Raw genomic sequence first — 15,772 nt, 5'->3', positions numbered from 1 at the left:
GGTAAAATAAAAAGAAAGGAGAGTTACTTACTGTTTGGGTCTACATTTTCACAGAGTTCTGTCTTTGCCTCACCGTTGGGTCTGTCACTGGGTTTGTGTGACAGGCGAGATGACATGGTGGCTGCTGTGACTACTGCCTTGAAGCTTCGCTTCCGTTTCTGGACATTGAGTTCAGGGTGGAAAATGATGATGTACACTTTCGGCATGTATAGCATTCCCAGCGCCACTGACGCACTTAGGTTCATGGAGATTGTAAGCGTGGTAGTTTGTATGTAGAGCTAGGAGACACAACACACAAGGCACTATTACAAATAAAATGACCGCAGAGGGAGTCTGAACACTTAAAGCGATGTCAGCAATGATTATGGTTAGGAGAGAAAACAGTAATCTCACAAGCATTTTGTTAAAAATGGAAGACAGACTGTGCCCACTTATCAGAGAATTTATGCATGTAGTAACTGATGGAATGTCATGGGATAATTCCCTGTGCATGTTTTCCTTGGGAAAGCCTCCCACACTGAAGTTCTGGGTAGACCTTAAATCAAATTTCAGTCTTTTTAATCAGAATGGCAGCAGAATTTGAAGACACAAACATCAGAGGAATTTGTAAACTTGAGAAAGACATAGTTATTTTTTATCTTACATACATACAAAAATACTAAAACAGTTTATAATTTATTATGCCAGTATTATGGGGCCTTCTTTGAAAAATATATTAATAAATATTTATGTGTGTGTGTGTGTGTGTGTGTGTGTGTGTGTGTGTGTGTTGTTTTTTCCAATACCAGGGATTGATCTTGTGACCATGAGCTTGCCAGGCAGGTGATTAAGCTGCTGAGCTATCTCCCCAGCCCTATATTGTTTTTCAAAAACAGTATATCTTACCATACCTACAAAGCAATAAATTAATTTTCCTTCAAAAGTAAGGCCTTCTTGCATAACTCTGTTTTATAAAACACAAAGGGAAAGAAACCAAGATTCAGCAATGTGGCTTGTCCACCATCTTTATGTTGGCAAATGAGAATGAACAACAGCTTATTCTGGCTTTGTGTTATTTGTAGCTTGGGTGGCACTCCCACAGATATCCTTGTTTCCTCAAGAAAGTGGGGTCATTGTTAATTTCCTGTCCAGTGTAGCTCCTTGCCATGATTGGGATTTGAAACACCAGTGCTTTAAGGTTGTCGGCGAACTGCGCCTTGATCTTGTTGCATTTATGATGTGCCTTACTTTGATCCCAGCCCCTCGTATATGAAGAATGTCTGTGTTTTGCATGACTTCGAAAAGCTAGATTAAATTCAACAGGCCAATATTACCTTTTATACCTGCGGGATACACCTGCGGAGCATACTTGTGTTGTCCTATGACTGTCTTCTCACTGATTTGAGGATAAAAGTCCTCATCCTTAATGGATTCTACAAGGTACTATATGGTTTATGTTTGACCAGTTTTGCACCATTTCTTACCTCCTTGACCTCCATTCCTGCTTCCCTAGGGCTAAATTAGAGTGAGCTATCTTCCAAGTCTTGAAAACACTGTGGTCTTTCAACTATAGGACATACATACATGTGCATACATACATGCTAGTTCTAAAAATTCCTTTCCTATATGAATTCTTTGTTCTTCACTTCCTTGAACACCTATAACAAACCACTGTCAAATCTAGGCCAATGTCTTACTTATATACTCTCAAAAGATTCTTTTCATCATTAGTCTCTGCAATTATATACTACTGTTTGTCCATTTCTCTAGCTGGGTCTTAGGTTCTGTAAAGTAAAATCTGTTTCTCAAGGATATTATTATGTCTGTATTACAGGAAAATGTAGATACTTGATAAATATGTGACAGATGGGATCCAGTGATTGACACATTTTCCTTACTTATTCCTCAATGGTCAAACAGCCTTTCTAGAAATATGCAAGAATTTCTATTAGATCTATTGACTGCCTGGATGTTTCTGGTCATAATTATTTAATTGAAGCTCCTGTAGAATCAAAAGTACCTTTGATATTCATCTGAAAGAAATACAGTTTTCTAGCCAAGATTAATTTGAATTTGTATGTCTCTGAATGGTTAAAAAGAACTGCCAGCTGCTAATTCCACAATATTGAATGAATGAAAAATAGATAAAATCAATGTTAAATTAATGATCTTTTTGGCTTTTAATTAGATCATATCTCAGAGGTTCTTCTTTTCCTATTACAATATCTTTTATTCACTATCATTCCATTCTGCAACCGTACACTGTTCATGAAATCTCATCATGGTAACAGGACTTTATGGACATAGAAAATATTTCTTCCTTAATTGTGGTTCATAGGTATCATCTTACTCAAGAGGGCTTTCTAAACCAAGAGCTACACAGTCCAGGTAGCTCTTGTAAAGTTTGTGAACTAAACCATAGGAACTTATATTGTCTTTTTTTTTTTTTTTTTTTTGCAGTATAAGGTATTGGACATAAAACCCTGTGCTTGCCACGTTAGCACTTATTCTATTGAGCTATCTCTCTGGACCACATTGTATTTTCATTTCTCTACTCATGAGTTAATTTTTCATTTGAAGAAATCATTTAACATTTATTATTCATATATAACTATCAATTATATGTGTATGTGATTATAAATATTTGCATGTGTGTATATTTCTGTCTCACTCTCCTTGTTGCTGAGACAGTATACCAAATACCCAAAGTTAAGGGATGAAAAGTATATTTTGGCTCACAGTTTAAGAACTTTCAGTGCATATTTGCTGGCTCCAAGGCAGTGGCATAGCAGAGGGGCACTGCAGAGGAAAAGCAGTCCATGGAAAAGCAAGGCAGGCAGCAGACAGCAAGCAGCAGGCAAGCAACAAGTGATGAACCTCTTTCTGTCCCTAATATCTTGTCAGGCTACCTACACTTAGGACAGGTAACACTCACACCTTTAATCCTAGAATTGCACCATGAATAAATCCTAGCATCACACACTTTAGAGCCAGGCACTCTTGAAAAGCCCTATGTGTGCATGAGGCTCTATGGGAACATCTAGATACAACCCATCACAATTATCATACATACTTTTAAAACCAAAAACTATTTAATAATTTGACTCCAAGTCTAAACATTTATTTTATAAAGTATTTATTTTCATATGCAAATATTAAGAATATGATATTATGTTACCATTTTTTGTAACAGTTCACAAATATATGACAACCAAAATCAAAGTCAGTGACCAAATTCTTACCGTTTCTTAACCCGAATATCTTTTTAACATAGCATAGTGATTGAAAATGAAGAACCTTGATGCAGTATCTTCAAGTTCAATTACCAAATGCTAGTTTTGTGATGCTGGCCAAATTACTTTTCAGCTTCTACATCTGTAAAATTGGGATAACCAGAACACCTACCTCTTAATGTTATCTAGATAATTAAATAAGTTAGTCATTGCAAAATGCTTCATATAGGACCTATTACATACTAAGTGCTACATAAGAACTTTCAGTAAGTATATAGATAAAAAATTAGAAGCTATGGAGATCCAAGAGGTCCAGGTCCACAGGTATCTAGGCACCAGGAGAGGACTAAGATCATTGACTGCCATCATGAATCATAATGTGTCAGCTTGACTGGGTTAACAAATATTCATGAAATTAGTAAATCACACTTCTGGGTGGATCTGGGTCAGCCATGGAGGTGTGGTCTTTGTTACTAAGCATGGCCCCCTTTCCCTTCCTTTCTGCCAGTGTTCTCTGCTGTGCTTCTTGGTCACCATGAATGAAGTAGCTTTGCTCTGTCATGTTCTCCACAATGATTGTTCCTGCTGGAGCCATTCAGCCAGGCCCTAAGTCCCCTGAAACAGTGAGCCAAATTAGTCTCCTAGAGTCTTCTTCTCTAGGATGTATCAGACGTTGTGCCCTAGTGGTGAGAAAGATGGCTAATGCATAGCCTATCTGCCCTTAGGGAAGGCTCATCTGTCTATAATCCTGGGTTTCTGCCCTACAATCATCCTTAGTACATTCTTACAGCAAATTACAATGTAGGTATTCTATGCCATGGGGTTCTTGTTTTACCTGATATTTGTTTGTGTAATGCACTATCCTGTTTGTTTTCATTATAAGGTTGGTTAGCCATACAGACATGGGGACAATTAAGTGACAGGTAAAATTCAGCTAAATCTCCTCCATATATTTTCTTATCTTGGCTTCAAAGTTCATTGTTGATTAGCATCTGAAGGTATTTTATGAGATGCCTTTGTTGCTTTATAAGCTGGTACATCACTTAGTGGACTTTTCATTGTCTAATATTCAGTTACTAAGAAACTTGAAACCTGGTGTTCAATCTGTCCTTAACTGCACTGAGATAATCATACTGAAACAGTATTAAGCAAAACTTCTTGCCTGTTCAGGAGTAGAAGAAATTGCCATTTAATTAATAAGCTATTTGTTAGATACCTAACACTTGAAGGGCTAGAGAGCAACTCTGAAAGTTGTCAAGTCTTCTGTAAATGTTTCACAATCAATTTAGCAGAAAACCAATCTGAGAGATTCCAAAGCAAGCATTACTAGCCTCAATAAAGACAGGCTGCATGGAGACAGAGCACTGGAATTGTGGGGGGAAACCCCATTTCACATATTTGTGTTAATTAAATTAGTCTCATTATGGACACTGTCTTCAGCTATACATTATAAAATGAATTATAATATATTTACAGTAGATAATCATCACTGTAATCTGTAGAAATATTCAATTAATCAATTGGAAAACAATTCTGGGAGCAATTTGGAGGTGCCAAACCACAGATATAGGAAATAATTAACTGTTGATGACGTGGTGGACATCATTGCTAGTCGTCTTTCATATTAGGTGAGACACCTTTTCTCTATTGCATTTGGGGGTTGCTATTTCATTGAGATTCTCTCAGGTGCCTGCACTGGCTCAGGAGCATGGCGCAGCATGAGGAGCATCACGGGCATGCTCCCTGCCAGTGGGGAGGAGCCTTCTAGGCACAGAGAAAAGCAGTAAAGACACCTGTTGTATAACATGGTGGATATGGTTAACAATGTGTTTTTTACTGAAAAAATTCTAAAAGGTAGTTTTTAAGTTTCTGTACCACCAAGAAGCATGTTAAGGTAATGTGTCAATTAGCTTGATTTAGCCATTCTCTAAAGTAGCTCTATATCAAAATATCATTTTATGCACCATAAACATATAAAGTTTAGTCAATTAAAAATAAAATATATAAATAAGTACAATAATCACTATGCAATGTGTAATGTATTCATTGTTGATTACAGTTGTTTTTTCACAGTATATATTTGGCTCCTACTTACCTTTCTCCTGGATTGCCTTTCTGTCACCTGACGCTTTGCTCGTATTTAATGCTCAGTGAATTGATACTTCTACATAAAGCTTTCCCCATCTTCCTGCTTGGAACACTTCCTATTCCCAAGTTACAGCTCAAATAGCACCCACCCTACTTAGAAGCATAGCCAATGTGCCTTGATGCTTGCTTTGGAAATGCAAATGTGTTCCATGGTGATCAATACATTAGAAAATGATTGGTTGTAGCATAAAGTTCATGTTTGCAAATGTGTTATTTCTTCCACAGGACATGCTAGACCAACACTGTAAGCTGAACCCAACTGAATGGTGCTGTGCAGAAATGCACAAAAGACATACATATTCCATGTTTCAAATACCAGTTATTCGCTTCTATAATTCATAATAAATTATGAATAGTAATCTCATGGGCATTCACTTCCTGGGTCTAAGCTTAAACCATTTTTTAAAGGTAAGGTACTATATTGATTATAGCATTACATACTGCTTAGCCATATAGTATGCTTTATATCTTGCGACTATTTTTATTTATGTGTATCATGAAGGCTGTTTTTGAGTATTGCATCACTAACATAAATTCCCCATGAATCTTGTGTTTCTTATTGAACAGTTTTTCACAGCATGGTGATTCTGTAATACCATATAAGTCATATGTTGTAACTTCCTAGATAAGAAGTGTGATGTGTGCCACCAGGTTTATAATTGTTAGATTTTGGTTAGTGAAAATGTTCTTTACATGAAGTAAGAATGATGTATGATAAATGCGGTTAGCATTAGGCAATGTTTCAAAACAGCTCACGTTCATTGTCCGCTGGTAGTGAAATGTTTCCTTTTGTGTTCTGCTTCTTCCCTACTAAGGGATAGCTCTACTCATACTAGAAGGTAGTTACTGAGACCAAGTGAAATGGCTAGTATAAAAGATAAAGAACAGTGCCCAGCATGCAGCAACTAGTCAATAAAAGATGTTAATATCATTGATTTATTGGCTATAACATAAAATGACTTGCTTCCTCCTGTATTCTTTTTTATACAATCTTGATACTTCTTGAAGTGATTGTCCTTCTTATAAAATCATTGAATAATGACTAGTTTAGATAGAAATTTCCTATTAAGTTTTCTTCTATTTTGTTTGAAAGTATCCTTAACCCTCTATTTCATCTGTCAATGACTGTTTCATGAGAAATAACAAATTTTGTAAGTTCTCAGGTGACAACTGAGAACTGAGACAGCAATGCTTTAATAGGATCTTTAGATGGGATGGGAGAAATTGTGTGACTCTCTTACCATTCCCAAGATTGTTTAATAAAAATGAAAAATATGTCTGTTGTTGCCACAGTCCAGAGGAAGGGTATATTATTACCTGACAGATGTTTGAAATATTCATGTGTCTAAATTGAAAAGTTCCTGGCAGCAAAGACCAGTGTTTTCTGTCTTATAACTGTCCCTTGCTTACTAATTAAAGTGACCATGTTTTTGAAGAATTAATAATGTCACATGGCTGAGAATGGAACAAAACTTTTGAAGTTAAGATTCCCTCACATATCCAAAAGATCAAAATCCTGAAGATCGTTTCTTGGGTATGAAATAAGATGTAATGATAGAATAATGGTGGCAAACCTACAGCACTCTGTTATTTGCTTTTAAGACAGGAGATGTAATCTATGAGTTACTTTTTCAATCCTAAAACCTCACTATTCAAGTTTAGTTGTAGTGTTGGTGCTTTGCAATAAGTAAGTGTGTTTGGGTTTGCTGTCTCTTAAAGGTTCACCATCACTGCCACAGAAGAATCCAGTATATCACAGGGGAAATATAATGTTTTGTTGTTTATTTGTTTCTATTGTATATTATACTAGGATAACTTAAAGGAAAGGAAAATATTTAGACCCGGTTTTCGATTTTGTCCTTGGACAGCTGGTGGTTGTCTTTGGGTATACTCTAGTTAGTGAGAGTCTAGGTTCAAACCCAAGAACCTTACTGTCAGAGCATGTGATATAAAACCCTACCTGAGTTGCCTAGAGCCTTTCTCATTGTTTAGATGATGAACACAAATAATATTCAAAAAGAGCACAGCACATGGGCATTGGTCAGGAAAGACTGACATTATTAGACAGGATTAATTTCTGCAGATAATTTTCATACCATTCTATTTTGACTTTTTTCAACTAGATGTTAGATAAATAGGTGGTATACTTAAAAAGATACACACCAAATAGTCTGGGATAGTCATCAGGTGATTGTTTTAAAAATAATGGAGAAAACTAGGTGATTATTAAACAAGACCTAGTTTTACATGTTTCACTTTTCTTATTTAGTATCCTCAGATGGACATGATATTAAATTTATGCACAACGGAATTACCTATTTGCATGGACTTAAAGCAAGTGCTTCAGTGAATGTAAATCAGTTTTTGGACCATGAGATAAGTGATTCTATTCATGCTTGAAATCACCTACATCTTAGCATTTTGTTCTCCTTATCTGAAACTTGATGCTATGACTATTCCAACATATTGTAATTAGAGACATGCTGTTATTCCAGTTGAAAACATCTTTGAAAGTTTAGTTTTGCCCTCCCATACCACACAAGTGAGCTGTAGTCAATGTAGATGGCAAAATCCTGTAGACATTATTGGACACACACACACACACACACACACACACACACACACACACTTCCTCTCATCATCCTTCTGACCCCTCTCCTTTGATTTCACAACTGTTTCCTTTGCAATTGTAAGGTTTGAGTTGTATTCTTTTCTGCAGCTTATACTATCACTGTCTGTGCTAGCTGAAGTGTTCATTTACCACTTCTTCAGGCTGGAGAGCCCAGAGATTCTTAGGCCTCTGCCTTGCGGGGATTTAGCATGCAAAACTGAAGTATTCTCCCTATCGTCAGTCTACTGACGCATTTCTGCCATCTTCCGCCAGCTCCCTTTGCATCCCCACCTCATACTCCTTCATATTGAGCCTTGTGCCCTTTCCAGAGAAGGCTATGTCTGATTCTGTCTCGTGTAAAAATTCTGGGTGATACCTCATTGGGGAATATCTCAAGTATGATATAATGATATTCTGTATTACTCTGAAAGTCAATTTATAGAGTTAAAATAGTAAAATCTGAGCTGAAAGAATTCAGTTTTTAAAGATCTAGTTAGATATCCTACTTTTATAAGTAGAATCTTATCAAAACTTGCCAACTTTTAAAATCTCTGTTAAAGTTACAATAAATATAAAAACATAATAGACAAACAAAAATATTAATGATGCAGTAAGTATTTAAGCATAAGACACCCTTAGCCTTTCTTGGGAATATTCAGTGTGTTTTAAACTGTTCATGTAAAGTTTTCCTCAAAACAAGATTAGAGCCTAGAGGTCACTTACAAGATAGCAGCTATCATATGCTAATTAAAATAGCATGCTCTTATTTCAGTTTTCAAAGCCATAAAAAATGGCTTCTTGATGAACTTTGACACTTGATTTTCACAAACCTTCCAGCTTGGGCCGGCGAGATAGCTCAGAGGATCAAAGCAACTACTTAAGCAAGCCCAGGGGTCTATGTCTGATCTCCGGCACCATGTGCTGTGCCAGCCCCTCCCCTGGGGTGCGCTGAGCCAGCCAGAGTCCAGGTTTAGTAGCACATGCCTATAATCCCAGCACTGGGGATGCTGAAAGCAAGATCACCAGAAGGCCGAACTGCATAGTAAGATCCTGTACCAAATACATAAAAAATAAAAATAAATAAATAAATAAATGAAAAATAAAAGAAAAAACAAACATCCCAGCTTTCTCCTTCCTCCTACTTGTTCCTGTCGGTGATTTTGGCAATTTTCTGTTGTTGTTTCCACCTTTCCCCTCACTCAATTCTTGCTCTTCTAATCTTTTCCCCTTGCACTGCCATGCTATTTTCCCTGTGTACAACTTTATTTTCCTGCATTTTCACTACTTCCTGTTTGGGAATGGAGGTAGAACCCCAACCTCTGTCCTTTCTACATGGCACCTTCAGAACCTAGTAGCTAATATGCCATGGGTCACCACTTCTGTTTCTGTAATCTCATGGTGCTGCCTCTCCAGAGGTGACTGTGCTCTAAGTCCTTCATCAAGGTACTTCATGAGGCATTGTGTAAGTATAAAAAGGGTAAATAATTCAAATGAGATTGCCCAGGAAATAGAAGACATGGAGCCTCACTGAGAATCCTGAGGATGGGGAGAGAAATGGCATTGCCTTAGACAGACAGTGAGAGGAAATGAGCCCTGCAGAGGAAGAGGAAGGGTTTTCTCTAGTCCTCAAAAGATCTGTTTTCCTTTGCTTTTGTTTCCAAAGGGTTGGATTAGGAGTCTAAAAGCAGTTGGTAAGCACCCCCTCCTCTCATTTTGGTGGGCCTCAGGTCTGAACTCTGCTGGCACTTGTTCCGAATATGCCCTCCAAAGTTTGTTAAGATTCCTTTAGGATTTGAGAGACAGCTTGCTTCCAAGTCTCAGTCCTTCAAAATTCTCAGTGCTGAAGCAGGTGCATCAGAACACTGATTTTCCTTTGTTTCTTCCTGCTGCATTGGGGATGAAGATAAAGGTCCCCAATCTGACCCCAGAAACCCTACTGGCTACCTCTGTTGTCTTTTCTCACTGTCTCCACATTCTTCAAATAAGCCATGACCCATATATCCTTAGGGCCTAGGTCTGTGATGTTCCCTCTGTCTTTGAGGCTGTTCCTGCCCCTCTTTCTCTGGTTTCCTCCCACCTGTCTTTCCATCTCACTTCCTTGGGTACAACTTCTCTGACCTTGAAGTCTATACCCTGCCCAACTTGTCTGACCTCATGATAGAACACATTATTTACCTTCATTTTATCAATCACAATTTGTGATTGTGCATTCAGAGTGCGTTTCTCTAATGTGGATCTCCTCACAAGACTGATTTCCAGAAGCAAAAACCATATGTTTGACTCAGTGTATAGTTCCTCATACACAATAAGTGCTCAGTTCATGGTAGCTCAATAAATGAATGAAAATAATCTGAGAAGCACACAGTGCTCAGCCAAGAGCAGTAAGGCTGTGATGCCTGAGCTGGGACTGGAGCGGCAGAGACAGAGGGGCTCACAGGCTCCCTATAGCACCTCAAGCCTTTCCTTTACTCCCCCTGAGCCTGAGCTCTAGTACTTATACAATGAGAAAAGGAAGAATATATAATGGAGACAGAGCCTGAATATTTTGTGAGAGCCAGGGGGGAGAGAAAATAAATCTGTAAGTGAACAAATGAAAAGTAGGGATGGTAGTCAATGAGATGGTCATTGTTCATTTCTAAATTTATGCCAAAATCAAAGTCATCCACTCATTTTGTCTTCAGCTCACCTCTATCAGGTCTCTGGCATGTTCTTTCCTCTTCTGCCATGGGGCCTTCACTAATGCTTTGCCCTCTACCTACAGCAGTGATGGAGAGCCTATGGCCAGTGAACTGCGCCAGGCTTTTTGTGTCACAAACACTACAAGGTTCACCATCACTCCCCTAGAATGCTCTCCTACCCAGCTGCCTTATATTCTATTCATCCTTTAGATTTCCACTTAAGTTTAATCTCCTAAACTAGGAATTTTCTAACTAAAGTTTTCCCAACCAAAATAATACTGTTGAGTATACATTCTCAAAGTAAACATCACTTCCTCTCTCTCTCTCTCTCTCTCTCTCTCTCTCTCTCTCTCTCTCTCTCTCTGTGTTTGAGAGAAAGAGGAGTGTGGGAAGGGCAACAGAGGATCTGCATCTATTTCCCCACTAGGAAGCATATCTGTCTACCTCACTATTGTACCCTCTGTGTCTACTATTAGGGTTTGCAAACAAAATAACTTCATTGATCTAGTTGATTAGACACAAAGTAAAGCTATCGTTTCAGCCATTAGTTTCATCTTTTGCGTTAGGTTAGACAGAAGCTCAGAAAGTCAGTGATGAGCCTGAGGCTTTCAGAGACATTCATTCCTTACCCTGACCCAAGGGAGAAGAGTGGACTCAGTTGCCCAGGGTGACCACCTGCATTTTCCACCCCTTCCACATATACATTAAATGACAAAGCAGAATTATCAGTAGTGACTTCCACAGATCCTGCAGCAATAATGAAAACCTAGCAACTCTGCTTAGGGAAGGATGGGAGCTTTCCTGTCAAAAGCTTGGGCTAACACCCAGGTTAGCACCTAATTGTCTCCTCACAATAGAAAAATGGAATGGTTGTCATGACAACGCAGTCACTTCAGTTTCTTTTTAATATAAAGCTACTGACTTTGACTTGTCTAAGACACTACATGGATTTTGCTTTTGCCATTATGATCCCCCTTGAAGTATTTTGAAATCATAATAAATATTTGAAAACCCCACCTTCTTAATAGAGTCTGAAAGATCACAACATGATTAACTGACAAGAATGTGAGTAAATTAGTGTCTCTCCACAATCCACAAAATATCTAAGCTCAAGTATACAGAGCTTCTAATAAAAAATGGTTGCAAATCAATGCTGAGCAAATCAAAGGCAGGAACTATAGTCGAAGAGAAGGTCCTCATTCATTTCTAAATTTATGCATTAAGTATTACCTCATGGTTAAATACTTAAGACTAGCAAAACACATTATACTTTAATACTTGCTGCTAAATTGCACTTTATACAGTTGGCTAACATTAGTTGTAAAATGTTTCAGCATTCTATTCCCTTCTTTCTCCACTGACCCCATTCTTGTCTTAAGTATAGTAAACCAATTTATATCCCAGAAGTACAGAGAACAGTAGGTACCATTTACAAGTTTCCAAGTGTTAGATCTGCTCCTCCACCACCTTCTGCTCATGCTCTGTTTTGTGCACAGAATCCTATTGTAGCTCTCCAACTGGCTTCATTAAATCCCATGTGTCTTCCCTGGAAGTAATTCTGCACAGAGTAGCCAGAGTAATCTTTATAAAACCTGCACACCAGGCTATGGAGCCTCCTGTATAGTATCTTACAATGTCTTCCCTTCACTTTGCAATATGTGCTCTGGTTGCACTCAACTTCTTAGGCAGTCTCTTCTGAATATAATTTATCTCTGGCTTTCTTGGAGTCTTCAAGCTCATTTCTAGCAAAGGAACCCAACATATTCCATTCTATGGTTAGATTTATTTTTCTGTGAATGAACTTTAGTTAACTTGGGACTCAGATTTCACGTTCAACCTCTGTTTTCTCTCACAGACTTTTGGTGACTGACCTCTTAACAGTCCGCCCACCAGCTTGAATTTTCTCCTCTTGTGATGTGCTCTCATAGGAGACTTTTCTTTTATTCACAGGATGCATCAAAGTCAGTGATTATCATTGTACCCATGAATTCATTTATCTCAACCTCTACCCTCTTAGAAAAAAAATTAGCTTTGTCATTGTCAGGTTATATATATTTTTTTAATACATGAAGAAAATCAATTTTTGAAAAGAATTGTAATTGCAAAAGGAAAATACAATATTAACATTCTAAAGAGTAAAATTTACTGTGTACAGTATAAATCTGGTTTAGATTTTAGTTCTTAAAGTAAATGTACTTAGGGGTACATTAATTCAGAATCTTGTCTCTAGAGAGGTCATGTGACCTATGCAGGGACACAGTCATCAGGAGAAATGCCAGGATGAATGCTGAGGTCTTTTGTCTCTAAACCTTGTTCTATTATACTGATATTCATATTCACTAAAAATATATTTAATAAAAGAGTAGATTACAAACCTACTTAATTTTTGATTCTCTGAAGCCTTAATTGCCAGTGATTAGAAAAACAATCACCTCTGAGTATTTCTGAAAGGAACTGACAGAAAATTCTGAGTCTTTATCATTGATTGCGTATTTGTGTGCATTTTATATTTAAGCTCATAGTCCCTAGTATGAAACATGAACAAACATCCTTTTCATGGAGTTGAACTGTGTCTGATTTTCCTGGCAAATCTATTTTCATGTCAAGGTATTGCAGTTTTGCTGTCTTTCCATCCAACTGTGTATACACACACCCAGGCACATGCTCCCAATGATAAAAAGATATGCTCAAGCAGGCAGAATATAAAGCATACAAATGGAATGTAAATATCATCTGGAGCATGCGCAGGATGCAGTATCTGAAGAGTTTGCTGTCATAGAGTATGACAGAGGACAAGACTAAACTGAAAAGATCAAGGATAGACCAAGGAAGGTACATAGAGAGGACAGGGAAATCTAAGCTTCATCAAGAATGCAACAGTAAAATCTTTGAGTTTCAAGTCTGCATGATGTCCCACAATTTTTAATATTGTCTCAAAAAAACACAAAAAACTGTAATGTATTTAATAATGATCTATTCTACCTTCTTTTTCTGTTAGGCTCTATAGTTCTCTTGCCTTTGTGGTCTTAATGATGATACCCAAGTGTGCATTAAACTTACATTGGTGGTACACACGTGAAGTCATGGGATTCGAGAATTAGAAAACCTAAACTATAGTGTCTTATTTTTCATTTAATAATCATAGGAAAGGTTGTTTTTAAACTCTTGCATGCTAATTACTTCTCTTACTGTGACCCTCAAAAACATGTCTTTTCCTTCTTGAGCTACCAACATTTGGTTCCTTTGTGCTAAATTCCAGAGTCTTCACATTATGGAGGAAAATCAACCCATGTTTTTAAGAAACTTAGAATTTTGAAATAAAAGTTATAAGCTATTATTTAACAACTATTTAATATGCTTTACAAACAATTATGCATGCATGATTGGTGTAAAATTATTAACAATATATAAAGGAAGCATTAACAGTGATGTGCTTGGGGTGTCAGGCTACATCACTGAGCAGGATCTACCTTCAGCACTTGTCCCGCAGACTTTGGTGAGGTCAGTAGCTCAGGCTTTCCTTGAGAATTGTGTGGGCTGAAGAAACTCTTTCCCTAGGGCTATTTATTCCCTCTTCTCTACGTATCTCTAGATAAACACTTGGAGATGTTGCATATCGAAACTCAACCCCTGCGCCATGTGGGGCAGCTCTGTAAGTGAACTGCAAAGATCTAGCACGGACAGCAACTGAGCCCTGTTGAATCTCTATAAGACCCCAACTTCTTGGTTCACCAAACACACTTTTCATACTTCTTGCACTTAAGGCACTCCCCAGTCACTTTCTTGTATTTGAATTCCCCTGAAACCCAATCTGATTCACAATACTATTAAGAACCCTCATGGGCATTTAGGTTCCAGCTAAAATCGAGAGTTTCAAAATATGTTTTATCTCTTTCCAGCACTTACATCAAATACAAGCTGAGAATCCTGAAATTTTTTTCCTTTGCTAAATAAATTTTAGTCTTTAAAATAATTTTTAAAAATCATGAAATTCAGTTGTATTTTAAAATATTGCAGTTTTACTCTTTCCTTCCTAAACTTTGCATCCAAATTCTTAATGCAATTTTTAGCTTTTCATTTTTTACAGAGTACACATTAGAATCCAAACAGAAAAAAATTACAAGTGACACAGAATTTCACTTTACAAAGTAATATAAATTTCACAGTATTTCTTATAGTACATAGTGCTGTCTTCCAACCAGCTATTCATATTACCAGATATATGCATGTAAAATTGGAAGAAGAAAGAAAAAAGAAAGAAATGTATAAGAAATTAACAAGAAAAAAAGTAGAAATAATTCATAAAATGAGATGAAACAAATTAGAGTGTTAACTGCTTCTGTCCATAGACCAGTAAAAATGCATAGTACAGTTGTCCAAACCATCCTGCTCACACATCTACATAAATATCTTTCTCTACTTTGTCTCCTGTCCTCCTCAACTCAGTAACTCTTTCCTTTTGAATAAGTTCATTTCCTTTCCCCAATATCTATTGTATCCTTCAGATTCCACTTTTTTTCTCTTTCAGGTTCTCACACTAAGGAGACACGGTGATGCTTACACTTGTGGGTCTGATTTATTTCACTGAAGAGTATGTTCTCTACTTGGATCCATTTACTGACAGAAGACTCAAATGTATCCTGTTTTATAGCTGAATAATAATTCATTGTGCAAAAATATCACATCTTCTTTATCCATTCTTCAGTTGATGGGCATTTGGGTTGTTTCCAATATTTAGCTATGAAAAATTGCACTGCCATAAACATGGGTGTACATATATCACTATAGTATGAGGTTTTCAGTTCTTCTGGAAAAATGCCCAAGAGGGAAATTTCTGGTTTGAATGAGATCTCCAATTCTAACGTTTTAAGTAATCTCCACAATGATTTCCGTAGTGGCTGTACCGGTGTGCACTCCCCCCAAGAGTGCAGATGGGTCCCTTTCCCCAGTCTCTCCAGCATTTGTTATTGGTTGATTTCTTTGTGATAGCTATCCTCTTTGGAGTGAGATGGAATCTCAATGCTGTTTTAATTTGCATCTCTTGAATGACCAATGATGGTGAACATGTTTTTCATAAACTTACTTGCCATTTGTATATCTTTCTTTGAGAAGTATATATTTAA

At 37.3% G+C, this 15,772-nt stretch overlaps 1 protein-coding gene across 2 annotated transcripts in view; it reads right to left on the bottom strand.

Moving 5' to 3' along the window:
• Positions 1 to 15,772, bottom strand: part of Grm7 (glutamate metabotropic receptor 7) — a 986,583-nt gene that overhangs the window by 59,888 nt on the left and 910,923 nt on the right. For both annotated transcript variants that reach the window (XM_023719803.1, XM_004635231.1), the window contains exon 9: positions 32 to 278. In XM_023719803.1, coding sequence (XP_023575571.1) covers positions 32 to 278 — 247 coding nt within the window. The remainder of the gene's footprint in view (positions 1 to 31; positions 279 to 15,772) is intronic.

Source organism: Octodon degus, unplaced genomic scaffold (assembly GCF_000260255.1).
Source record: "Octodon degus isolate 3935 unplaced genomic scaffold, OctDeg1.0 scaffold00071, whole genome shotgun sequence".
Lineage (NCBI taxonomy): Eukaryota > Metazoa > Chordata > Mammalia > Rodentia > Octodontidae > Octodon > Octodon degus.
Note: the sequence above shows the minus strand (reverse complement) of the source record. Positions and strands in the feature narration are given on the sequence as shown.